The sequence below is a fragment of the Lontra canadensis genome, unplaced genomic scaffold (genome assembly GCF_010015895.1).
Source record: "Lontra canadensis isolate GAN:19392208 unplaced genomic scaffold, GSC_riverotter_1.0 scaffold43, whole genome shotgun sequence".
NCBI classification, from domain to species: Eukaryota; Metazoa; Chordata; class Mammalia; order Carnivora; family Mustelidae; genus Lontra; species Lontra canadensis.
In genome coordinates this window covers 13,866,193-13,879,937 of record NW_022631037.1, presented here as the reverse complement: position 1 = coordinate 13,879,937, position 13,745 = coordinate 13,866,193, and the positions used below count along the sequence as shown (strand labels likewise).

At 36.5% G+C, this 13,745-nt stretch overlaps 1 protein-coding gene across 3 annotated transcripts; it reads right to left on the bottom strand.

Annotated features, from left to right (window-relative positions):
• Positions 1-2,855: 2,855 nt before the first annotated feature.
• Positions 2,856-10,588, bottom strand: ZPBP2 (zona pellucida binding protein 2). 3 transcript variants are annotated; one of them, XM_032871520.1, is made up of 8 exons: positions 10,362-10,588; positions 10,150-10,215; positions 8,914-9,039; positions 7,922-8,053; positions 5,794-6,012; positions 5,083-5,165; positions 3,962-4,142; positions 2,856-3,384 (listed from the first exon to the last, which is right to left on the bottom strand). In XM_032871520.1, exons 1-8 carry the CDS (start codon positions 10,408-10,410, stop codon positions 3,290-3,292), a joined length of 951 nt encoding a protein of 316 aa, XP_032727411.1. In that variant the 5' UTR covers positions 10,411-10,588; the 3' UTR covers positions 2,856-3,289. The 3 variants fall into 3 exon arrangements, with proteins under 3 accessions (XP_032727411.1, XP_032727412.1, XP_032727410.1); XM_032871521.1 differs by having other exon boundaries at positions 7,922-8,083; positions 10,465-10,588; XM_032871519.1 differs by having other exon boundaries at positions 2,857-3,384; positions 7,922-8,083.
• Between the last annotated feature and the right edge of the window lie 3,157 nt (positions 10,589-13,745).

Below are 13,745 nucleotides of genomic sequence, written 5' to 3'. Positions count from 1 at the left end.
ATACTAATACTAAATAACCCTATTATTAAAACCAGATAATGATATTACAAGAAAAGAAAACTGCAGACCAATGTCTCATGAACATAAAAGCAAGAATCCTCAATAGACGATTAATAAATAAAATCCAACAGTGTATAAAAATAATTATATACCATGACTAAAAGAGATTTATTCTAAATATGCTGGGATTCTTCAACATTTGAAAATCAATTAATGCAATCCATCTCATCAACAGGTTGAAGAAGAAAAATCATATGATCACATCAATAAATGCAGAAAAAGCATTTGATAAAATCCAATACCCATTCATGATAAAAACTCTCAGCAAAACTAGGAATAGAACAGAAATTCCTCAACTTCATAAAGAATATCTATTAAAAAAACTATAGCTAGCTGAGAAATAGGATGCTTTCTCTCTAAGATCCAGAACAAGGCAAGGATGTCCTCTCTTACCACTCCTATTCAATACCATACTGGAAGTTCTATTTAATGTAGTAAGACAAGACAAGAAAGTGAAAAATATACAGACTGGGAAGGAAGAAACAAAACTGTCTTTGTTCATAGATAAGATGATTGTTTACATAGAAAATCCCAAAGAATCAGGGCACCTGGGTAGGGCAGTCAGTTGACTGTCTGACTCTTGGTTTCCACTCCAGTCAGTTTCCAATCTGGTTGTAATCTTGGGGGTCATGGGATGGAGTCCAGAATCAGGCTCTATGCTCAGCGCAGAGTCTGCTTAGGATTCTCTCCCCCTCTCCCTCTGCCCTTCCCCCATGCACACACATGTGCACATGCATCATGTACCTTTCCTCTCTCTCACAAATAAATAAATCTTTTTTAAAAAAGAAAATCCCAAAGAATCAACAAAAAGCATCTTGGTATTAATAAGCAGTTACAGTAAGATCACAAAATATGAGGTCAATATACAAAAGCCAATTGCCTTCCTAAATACCAGCAATGAATATCTGGAATTTGAAATGCAAAAAATACAATGTAATTTATATTTGCACCTAAAACTTTAAATATTTAGACATAAATCTAAGAAAATATGTACAGGATCTATGCGAGGAGAACTACAAAACTCTGATTAAATAAATCAAAGAAGATCTAAATAAACAGCTATTCCAGGTTCCTTGATAGGAGGACTTGAGATATTTGTCAGTCTTCCCCAATTTAACCTATAGATTTAATGCAATTCCAACCAAACTCCCAGCAAGTTATTTGGTGGTTATCAACAAACTGATTCTAAAGTTTATATGGAAAGCCAAAGATCCAGAATAACACAATACTAAAGAAGAACAAAGTCAGAGGACTGATACTAACCAAATTTAAGATTTACTATACAGCAATCAAGATACCATGGTACTGATGAAAGGATAGACAAATTGATAAGTAGAGCAGAAGAGAGAACCCAAGCATAGACCCACACAAATGTAGTCAACTGATCATTGACAAAGGAGCAAAGGCAATTCAACGGAGGAAGTATAGTCTTTTCAACAAATGATGCTGGAACTGGACATCCATATGCAAAAAAAAAAAAAAGGAATCTAGACACACAACTTATACTCTTCATGAAAAACTAATTAATGTTACACTTAAATGTAAACATGAGACTATGTAACTTCTAGAATACAAGAGGAGAAAATCTAGATGACTGTGGGTTTGGTGAAGAGTTTCTAGGTATGATGCCAAAAGCATGATCCGTGAAAGAAAAACTGTAAGTTGGAGTTTACTAAAATCAGAAACTTCTGTTTGATGAAAGACACTGTTAAAAGAGTGAAGAGAAAGAATGGGAGAAAATATTTGCAAAACATGTATCTGAGAAGGAATTTGTAGCTAAACTACACAAAGAACTCTTAGAACTCAGCAATAAGAGAATAAATAATCCAATAAAAAATGAACAAAGATCTAGATACCTAGCCAAAGAAGATAGACAAATAAGCATCAGATGTCATTAAAGAATTTCAAATTAAAACAACAATGAAATTTTACTACATACCTATTAGAATGGCAACATCCAAAAAACAGAAAATACCAAACACTGGTGAAGATGAGAGGCAACAAGAACATATTCTTTGCTGGTGCGAATACAAAATGGTAAACCAATTTGGGAGATGGTTTGGCAGTTTCTTACGATACATAATCTTACCATACAATCCAGCAATCACACTCCTAGGTATTTATGCAACTGAATTGAAAACTTAAGTCCACACAAAAACCTGCACACAAATGTTTACAGCAGCTTTATTCATAATCACCAAAACCTGGAAGCAACCACGATGTCCTTCATATATCCATACAATGGGATATTATTCAGCAATAAAAAATGATCAAGTCACAAAAAGACGTGGAGAAACCTTAAATGTATATTGCTAAGTGAAAGAAGCTAGCCTGAAAAGTCTACATATGGTATAATTGCAAGTACATAACATTTTGGCAAAGGCAAAACCATAGAGATATTTTAAAAAATCAGTGGTGTCAAGAGTTCTGAAGCAAGAGGGAAAGATGAATAGGTAAAAGCACAAGGGAGTTTTAGGGCAGTGTAACTATTTTGTATGAAACTGTAATGGTAAACACAAGGCATTATGCATTTGTCAAAACCCAAAGAACTGTATAACACAAAGAATGCCTTAATATAAACTATGAACTATAGTTAATAATAGTATCAACTTTCTCATTAATTATAACAAATGTATCACACTGATGTAATAGGGTAGTAGGGTATATTGGGGAGGGGTGAGGGTATACTAAACTCTATGTAACATGTGCTCAATTATTCTATAAATCTGAAACTATACTTTTAAAACTAATTATTTAAAAAACAAACTAAAAGCAAAGGGACCAAAAGAAACTTTTTTTGGTTCTAATTACAAAGGTAGTATATATGCCTTTATATCATATCAGAGTGATTTCAAACAAATTAATATATGGAAAGTATAAAGTTTTTATTATATTATACTTTGCTACTCTTCTTGACCTTAATATAGTCTTAGGTACAGAGCAACAGATTCAGTTTGTAAACAGCAAAACATATTTCTTTCAAAATCATACACTAATACACTTTTCCTTTGTCCACTGGAGATATTAAATTCCTTCTTAGAAATGCCATGTCAACTATCTTTTTAAAGTTTCTAAAATGTATGTTTTCCAATGTTTTGGTCTTATTGGTCTTACTTAATGAACCTTTGATGCTCCGGGATGTGAACAAATTATGTTATGTTCCCCACCTCCATAAGCAAGTAATAATACTTTCACCTCTAGTCTTCATAATACGATTTTTGTTTGAAGTTTATGTGCAAGATTTAGCTCCATAAACACGGATGGAAACACAGCTCTGACAAGTAACATCAACATCAGGACTAAAAGTCCCAGGACTACAAACCACTGCAGAGGAAAAAACATGGAGTACATTATTATCATTTCAGTTGGAGGTATTTTATACCAGTAATATAAATCTGTCTTCAGTATCACACTGTTTCTATACCTATGTTATACTGAGTAATATTCAGCCAATTAAGTTGTGGAAGATTATTTGTGAGTTTGAAACATTTTAATTTGATGATCTTAAAGGTAGGAGAAAGTTGGAATCTTATTTTTTCAATATCAGCATTTTACAGTATCTTCTGCAATGTCCCATTTAGGAGTTCCTATTTTCTAGTTTTCTAGTTTCTGTTTCCAATTCTGTTTTCTAGATAGGATTATTCTGTTTTTTTTCTTCGTAGCATAGCAGCTTAACTCAGAATACTATAAAAATGTTTTATAACACAGAAGAGTGCATTAGGAAGAATTAATACACATAAGAATGATTATATTTAGAAATTTGGTCTTTGAAGTTTTACTTCCCTTTAACTAAATATAACGTATTGTGAAAGAATCACTACATTCAATTATCTTAAGGGAATTAATAATCTATTATTGACTATATAACCTAAATATTTAGATATTTAAATTTTATAATTACCGCAACAGCTAGCGCAATTACTGTGTAGACCTTCATTTTTTCCAAAGCCTGGACGACAGCTATCCATACGTACTACTTGAAAACTGTGGTCCACAAAATGCATAGCTGGTATAGTTTTATTAAAGTCGTGGTAGTAAATATATGCTTGGCTCCGGAAAAATTCTTCTATCCGATCTCTTGCCTAAGATTTTAAAATACCAGAAGTACAATTACTGAATTGTGAACCAAATTTATCCTCCAGTATCGGAGGCAATGAAACATAGTAATAAGCATGTCATGCTTTATCCAATAGATGAATTCCTGAAAAGTTGTGTGTTAATACTAAAATTAGTCTAGTCTTGACCTTATCAATTATTGTCACTCATATGTACAATAGTTAAGAAAAATTAAATTGAGGTTTAAATAATTTGCAGCATGTCTATTTCATGTGTGGATAACGGAGAGTTCATTATTTCTAATTCCAAAGAGGCAAGCCAAATGGAAACCAAAACTGTTCTCTAATCAGCATTACAAACCAGTGATGTAAATTTTATTTTTTGAACACAGAGTTTAATAATAACTAATACTAACTTAGTGCTTTCCATAAGCCATGCACAATATTAAGGGTATGGGCTCAGGAACTAGGTAGGGTGAGTAAAGGGATTTTTTAGACTATGCCCTTAGCCTCTGAGAATGGCAGAGGGGAAGCAACTATTATGACCAGCAGAGATACAATTTTGGAAGAACTACTGTTTAACCTAGGATTACATGGTTGTGGGGCTGTTCTTCAAGATGCTGCTTAGTTACCCTCTGGGAAACAAAAACCAGAGATCCATCCTTCCAACATAGAAAAAATACATATTACTAACCTGGGGAGCTATATATTATTCTAGATGTACTATTCCAAACCAAAACATCTTGATAAAGCCAAGACTCTCTGCTTAAAAAACTGAAATCAAAAATCAATAATACTTTATATTTTTAAAAACAATAATTTAAATCTACTTGCTTAGAATGTCTACTATTAATATTCACAACATGGAAAAATCTATTTTTTAAGAAATGTTTAATAAGAAAGTATTTACAAAAATTTTTACATAGTTTATTATTTAAATACTTCCCCCCTACATTGAAATTCTCACCTGGAGGATATTATGATTAGTTATATCTTCACAGTCGGCAGAATCATTGCATGCACCTTTCCACCCTGGTGCAAAAGGATTAACTGGAGAGGAAAAAAAATGATATCTTCACAAAAGAATTCTAAAAAGTTCCATCCATTCCAATAAAGCTTTGAATGCTGAATTCAGTATGTATGCATGCATGGGTTTAATCTATCTAATCCTAGTAATAAAGTGCACAATTTGAATAACTTACACATTATGATTTCACTCCATCTGGGGGCTAATCAAAGTAACTACAAGGCTTTAAAATAAATGGAAATCAATTTTGTTTGGTTCCCCTCTTTTATTAAATTCTTCTCAAAAATACAATTTAAATTTTCAGGAATTTATAAATTAAATATTAGCTGCATAGAATTTATAAAATGATAGTGACTTCTAAAAGATAAACAACAATATTGGGGTGCCTGTTTGGCTCAGTCTGTACAGCATGTAATTCTTAATCTCAAGGTTGTGAATTCAAGCCTCACAGTGAGCGTGGAGGCTACTTAAAAAAATAAATTAAAAAAAAAAAGGTAAGTAACAATATATCATTGTTTAAAGTAAATAATATATTAAAATTTAAAACCTTAACCAGGCTAGAACCAACAGTATACTTTAGTGCTTAACAAATATTTAAGGCCTATTTTGCAAGATACCTCACATTAAAGAAATGTTAAATTTTTTTCTTACCTTGAAAGGCTATAAATAGCTCATGTACGAGGCCATGTTTTGGAATTTTAACAAAATGGCATTTATATGATGGTTCTACGACATGGCATGACAAATCAGAGATTAAATTATCCAAGATTTTCTTCAGCACTCTAAAAAGCAGGTCATTGTATCTTCCTTCACAAGACTTTGTGGTAAAACGTACAGCCATCTGATATGAATAATCAGGTTCCCGATAGGCTATAAAAAAAGATGAGAATAAAAACAATTGTGCTTACCATTGTGCTACTAAACAATTTGCAAATAATATGTAATATTAAATCTCATTAATCTTGCAAATTAGCATAGAAACTTATCTAGTAAGTTTTATCAGTTTGTCCTAAAAATATATACAAAACTAATAACTTTAATGAAAAAAGGTTGTTTTCTGAGAACAAAGGAAGCAACCTCTTCAACCTCAGCTGCAGCAACTTCTTCCCAGAAACATTGCCAAAGGCAAGGGAAACAAGGGCAAAAAGCAACTACTGGGACTTCATCAAGATCAAAAGCTTTTGCACAGCAAAGGAAACAGTCAAAAAAACCAAAAGACTACTGACAGAATGGGAGAAGATATTTGCAAATGACAGAGAAAGGACTAGTATCCAAAATCTATAAAGAACTTATCAAACTCAACACCCAAAGAACAAATAATCCAATCAAGAAATGGCCAGAAGACATGAACAGACATTTCTGCAAAGAAGACATCCAGATGGCCAACAGACACATGAAAAAGTGGTCAACATCAGGGAAATACAAATCAAAAGCACAATGAGTTACTGCCTCACACCAGTCAGAATGGCTAAAATTAACAAGTCAGGAAAGGACAGATGTTGACGAGGATGCGGAGGAAGGGGAACCCTCCTACACTGTTGGTGGTAATGCAAGCTGGTGTAGCCATTCTGGAAAACAGCATGGAGGTTCCTCAAAAAATTGAAAATAGAGCTACCCTATAACCCAGAAATTGCACTACTGGGTATTTACCCTAAAGATACAAGATCCAAAGGGGCACGTGCACCCAAATGTTTATAGCAGCAATGTCCACAATAGCCAAACTATGGAAAGGACCTATAAGTCCATCAACAGATGAATGGATAAAGAAGATGTGGTATATATATACAATGGAATACTATGCAGCCATCAAAAGAGATGAAATCTTGCCATTTGTGACAACGTGGATGAAACTAGAGGGTATTATGCTGAACAAAATAAGTCAATCGGAGAAAGTCAATTATCATATGATCTCCCTGATATGAGGAATTTGAGAGGCAGAGTGGGGGATTTGGGGGGTAGGGAAGGAAAAAATGAAACAAGATGGGAGCAGGAGGGAGACAAACTATGAGACTCTTAATCTCACAAAACAAGCTGGGGTTGCTGGGGGGAGGAGGGGTGTGGGGAGGGTGGATGGGTTATGGACATTGGAGAGGGTATGTGATATGGTGAGTGTATGAATTGTGTAAGCCTGACAATTCACAAACCTGTACCCCTGGGGGAAATAATACATTATATGTTAATAAAAATAATTTTAAAAACCAGTATGGTACTGCCACAAAAATATACACAGAGATCAACAGAACAGAAAAGAACAGAAAACCCAGAAATAAACCCACAACTATATGGTCAATTTTGACAAAGCAGTAAAGAATATGTAAAAAAGAAAAAAGAAAAAAGCTTGTTTTCATCTGATACATTATCTACTCAGTACAAGAGAAGAAATGGCTGGATATATAGATAAATTAATAGTATCAGAAACAATAAGATGGGGGAATGAATTAATTTGCAGAAAGTGTTACTGTTGTCAGTATAGTCCAATGAAAAGGATGATCAATTTGCTTTTACAGAATTAAACATCAGTTTTAAATGACCTGGCAAAATTGTGGTAAAGTAGATTGTACTTGCATAGTTAGATGGTGGTAAGTGAGAGGCTAAAAGAGGATATTTAGGACACACAATCTAGATGTCAATTTATGAGTTTGCATGGCCAAATATGCCAAAATACTCCATAAGTCATAATAATTATATATAACAGACTCATTTTCACTAAATTAAGAGACTAGACACTTAATTCTTATCCAAACTAAATGTATAAGTTAAAATGTGCCCATATTCTTACCAAAGATCATAAAGTCGTATCTCTGCTTTACTACCGTTTCTTCTTGGGTTTCTGCTTTGACAGTCTTATAAGAAAGAGTACATGTGTAAAGTCCAGACAAAGCCTCCTGAAAATCTTCCATCTTCAGCTTTCCTGTTTTAGTTATATTTATTTGATTATTTTCTAAACAGAAATAGTAAATTACTTGGTTATTTAACATATAACAATTCAAACATTATTTTGTAAATGGGGTTATAAATAAACACAAAACTTAAAAAATTAACGGACTATTTAACTTCAAGAATTCAAAAAAATCTTAATTCTGTTATCTTTATGGAAAACCACATAAGTACACTTTTAAAATATATTTTGGTTTTCTTTAATTCATTTCTTGGCTCTAATTTCATTTGCTTTATGCTGGTAATTTAGTAAATGAGATTACACTACTCTGTAGTACTACACAATTTCCTCATATAGGACAGAAATTAATAATGCTAATACCCCAATACACTCTTCTAACATCATGAAAAATTCCACATTAAATACTTCATCTCCAAGATAGATGCTACAAAGATAATTTTTTAAAAAGATTTTTTAAAAATTTGTTTGACAGAGAGAGTGAGAGAGCACAAGTAGGGGGAGTGCAAGAGGGAGAAGCAGGCTGCCTGCTAAGCAGGGAGCTGGACTTGTGACACTGGGATCATGACCTGAGCAAAAGGCAGGCACTTAACTGACTGAGACTCCCAGGTTCCCCAAATTTTAGGTTTTATAAAAACTTTTGAACTAATATAGCTCTGGGACGTAGGATAAAAAAATTATTGCTTCAGCTTTTTTAATAAAGAGAAAATAAGGCACACCAAAATATAACATGATTTGCTCTAAGTATGGAGCAGGTGAAACTGCAGTTAAAATTAAATTTCAATTTGTTCATCCCAATAAGTCACAGTGCTTTTCTTTAAATAAAAAAAAAAGTCCCTATCATTAAACAAAATAACTATGATCAAATAAATTACCTGTTAATGGCTTTTCATTAGGCCCGATCCATGAGTAGGTGGGGTCCACTGTTTCTTTTTTAGCACGTTTAAAATCCATACAGGCAAGGATTGGGCTACTGTGATGTAATTTTACATATATTTTCACTGCGACAAAATAAAATAATATAAAGCAAAATTAAGAAATACACTTCCTGCCATTTTGTCCCAAAGACATACTGATTAGCTCTTTTTGGATTTCAGTATTTAAAAAATCAGCATATCATTATAACACTTAGAATGTTAATATAAATTTCTTCACCTATAAGTTTTTAAAACTCTATACTGATAGTATTCTTTATAGTTATAACTATAGTTTTGCTTATAAAATGTACATAATTATAGTTTTGCTTATAAAAATGCACATAATATATTTAATTCATTTTAATGTACAAATTCAGAACTCACTTGAATCACAATTCTTTGAAGGGTTAGTAGAATTGATTTAGAGATCAGAAAAGGAAACTATTCTCAAGATAATCACTGTTATCCCTAAGAGGAACTTGATATTTAACTATAAACGTCCTCTTTTGGGAACAATAATTAAGCTTATGTGGGGGCATTCTAGAAAGATTTTCTGCAGTTACCTATTCTGTTTCGGAAAAGAGGCAGCACACTCTACTTCGAACCCACGCAGTCCCACAAGATACTGATTTTAAATCTACTGAATACCAGGCCCTAAACCTACAAAGAAGATACAGTCCCACAATTTGGGAGCGAGGGAGGTGGGAAAAAGGGGAAGGGCTCCAAACATGAAGAGACCCCAAACATGACAAATGCTGTGAACTGGCCCCAAATTATCTAGTTAGCCGAGTGACCAATTTTCCTTGGGGAGTGCCGCTAAGTGTCATCACAGTGATAAACGACATTTGAGCTGAGCCTTAAAGGATGTGTAGGAGCTCCAAACAGAGGGACTTGCAGCCCTGGAAATCACTCTGAGCGGGCCCCGCGCGTTGCAAAGCAGCAGAGACACCTGGAAGTGAGGTGGCATCAGAGAAAGATCTGGATTGAAGCCCAGCTCCTTATGAGCTGTGCGGCTTTAGGCCAGGTGATAACACTAAGGCATCGCTGTAAGGATGAAATGATGCGAGGGCCAAGCACCAGGTGGACGGGCAGTGAGCTCTCTCTCCCTTTCCCTTCGCTGGAAGAACACTAAGCAGGTCCACTGCACACCCGGCTCTTCTGATAAGACTCTGCGGGTGAAGAGGTCCTTAGTACCTGGGTGTCCCGGCTTGCCATAAATGAGGCCTTTCCCGGTACGTTCAGAAGAACGCTGCCATCCAGCTGTGGAAGAAAGAAACCACTGACTTTTTAGGTAGAAGGGGAGCGGGGACTCAGAGTAGGGCAGGGCGCGGCAAAGCGGAGGGGGCAGGACTGGGAAGAGGGGCCAGGCGGGCGGAGGGGGGCCGGGCAGGCGGGAGGAGCCCCACCTCCAGTGAGGTACCAGAGCACCGCGGAGAGTAGGACCCACGCTCGCATCACGGCTCAGGGGCTAGCTTCGCGGGAGGCGTCGAGGGTCGGGCTCCTTCCTACCTCAGCCCAGGCCCAGCGCCTCCCCATCCCTCCTCCACAGAGCGGAGCAAACCGCCGGGGTCAGCTCCCCTACCGGTCCGTCGCTACAGCGGGAGCGGACGCGCAGGAGAGCGCGTGCGCGCTCCGCCGCCTCGAGAGCGGGGGCGGGGCGGGCGCGTGCTGGGCCCGATCACGGGAGGCGAGCGCCCCGCCCCCCTCACGCGCATGCGTCCGCCCTTGTGCGAGTGCCTCGCGCCTGGAGCCATTTTCCCGCGCTCTCTGTGACTTCTTTCTTTGAGTAGCACCCCCTAGCCCCGAGAGAAGGAAAGAGTAATATTAAGGAAGCCAAACCTTCGCGAATCGGTTATTTTCTTTTTTGTAGGCTGACGACGTCCAGGAGAGGAACAGTGTGGATCCCATGTAGGACAATGGGGTAAGGCGCATAAGGATGCAATTACATTAGAACTGGAGGGAAGGAGAAGCGTGTTAAGAATTTACTCCTTACAGGAAGCAAAGAGCCTGTGGGAATTTCTGGTGCCTTGCTTCTCATGAATTCTGCCTGAAGTTGTGTGCAACATCTTTTCCAAACTCTTCCACCCAATTTTTACGTAACTGCATTTTCTAGCCCCCCAAACGAAGAACCCGAAGAACCACTCGTGCGTCAAGAAGGCGTCCCCACCCTTTCCCACGCTAGAGGAACATTTAACCTTTAATTTTCCACATCGAGTATGAGACGGCATTGGGAGACCCCACCCCATGCAAATTTACCTGGGGTCGTGAAGAAACCTTGCTTTTGAAAAGGGGCCCAATCGAAAGGCAAGATTCCCCCAAGTCTGCTTTTCTCCTGTGGGGACGGATCACAGAGGTCGGAAAGAGACCATACACGCGTCTTCCATGGTTCTTTCTTGGCGACCAGTTTGGCGGCCTGTTTGTTGTCTATTTCTTAGCAGCGGGACACCCTCAGGGGTGGTTTTGAGTAGGCCGGTGGGTAAAGAAACCAAGGTTCAGACAGGGTGCAGAATGATTATTTTGGGTGAGATCAAGAGTTTTCGGTTTTATTTCCTTTGAGCCAAGTCAGTACTTGGACTATCTCAGATGGTCCAGGAGCAAACTTTGTCAGTGATTTCATTTTTAGTCACTGTTAATTATACCTACGTAGCTTAAGCCATGAGATGTGATTCGGTGAGTCAGATCCACCCATGTCGGTTACTGTGTCTAGATTCATGGTTTAGTCTCAACTGTTCTCTTCCTTCTTGAGGTGGTGATGATGAAGACAAATTTAGGGATTATCTTGAATTCCCTAGCAGTTTGACATTTCAGTTTTAGTCAAAGTACATTATAAGTCCACAGTGTTTTTTTAATTAGTTTCCCAGTTATTAGAAGCAATCAATTCTTATAAATACTGTATAATAAACTTTGAATACTGTGAGATGAGACTTAACCAAATGAGTAGTAGTAGCAGTTTGTTGAAAGTACCCCTCCATTCTTTTAAAATAAACTTCTGATTTTAGAACAGTTGGGTGGCTCAGTCCTTAAGCATCTGCTTTGGGCTCAGGTCATGATCCCAGCGTCCTGGGATCCAGCCCTGCATCGGGCTCCCTGCTTAGCGGGAAGCCTGCTTCTCCATCTCCCATTCCCTCTGCTTGTGTTCCCTCTCTCACTGTGTCTCTCTCTGTCAAATGAAGGAAGTCTTAAAAAAAAAAAAAACAGTTTTAGATCTACAAAAAAATTGTGAATGTAGTACAGAGTTCTTGTGTACTCCCACCTAGTTTTCCCTACTAATGACATCTTACATTAGTATTGTACATTTCTCACAATTAATGGACTAGCATCGATACATTACTATTAAATAAGGCATCTACTTTATTTAGATTTCTTAGCTTTTACTTAAATGTCCTTTTTCTGCTCCAGAATCCCACCCAGACTCCCACATTACATTAAGTCATTATGTTTTCTTAGGTTCTTCTTGGCTGTGACAGTTTCTCAGACATTTCTTATTTTTGACATTAAGAGTTAATGACAATTTTGATGCCATTACCTGACCTTAACTAGGTAGGTACTTTGCAGAATGCCTCTCTACTGGAATTTGTCTGACATTTTCTCATTGTTTTACTAAGGGCATAGATTTTTGGGTAGAAGACTATAGATATAAGTGCCATTCCCATAACATTGTATTAAGGGTACATACTACCAATGTATTTTATCACTGTTGATGTTACCTTGATCACCTGGCTAAGGTAGTGTTTGTCAGATTTCTCTTCTTCAAAATTATTCTTTCCCTCCCTTATGTACCATACTGTTTGGAAGGAAGTCACTATAGGAAGCCCACACTAAGGAGTGGGGATTATGCTCCACCTCCTTGAGGGCGGAGTAGCTACATAAATTATTTCATCCACCTACTTTTTATTTATTCCCCTAAGTACCATTCTCTGGAGTCTGAAATACTTCATTTTGAACTAATTATTTACAGAGTAGTAACACATTCCACTGCTAAGTATAATAACAGTTTTACATCCTTTTAATAACCAAATAACTATTCATCCTTAAACCATCCCTGTGAAATTTTACAGTTCCTCTTCTGCTACTTTTGATGTGCTATTTTTGCTTTTAGAAACTAACAAACAACAAATTTCCCCTTTCAATACTATAATTAGACCTGGTGTTTAGAGTATTTCTCCAAAATTGATATTATCCCATAGAACTCTAACCCATACAATCTACAGAGATACCTCCATGGTGTCATGATCTTAAAGACAATGCAAGCTGTTTACTTAGGAAAAAAAAAAATCACCCACTACACATAAATGTGTATGTATATTGATACACACACATGTATGTTGACCTTCTATACCAAGGCATATTTAAAATAAACTAAAATTCATAAATTACAATATGGACACTTTAGTTTGTAAGTGTGGGTTTCTTCTGATACGGTCTGCTGATGCACAACCCCCCAACCTTAAGTCTGAAGTAGATTTGTATACATTAACAATGTAATTTTCTAACAAGGGTGGAAGTGACCTTTTTGAGAATCATTCACATGTTGTCCAATTCAACACAATGGATATCTTTATAAGGATTCACTGGAACAATGTCCCTTAGACTTCAATGTGAAGAAAAGTTCTGCGTTTGAAAAATTGTCATACGGGCACTTCCCCTTTCCTTTTCCTATAGTCAAATTTGTGCGTTACCTCTATAAAGCAAGAAGGATACTAGGGAAAGATGTTGACTGGTATGTTTCTGTGCAATAACATCCTTTAATTAATTTTACTATCTTATCACACTCTCCCCTTAGCTCTATT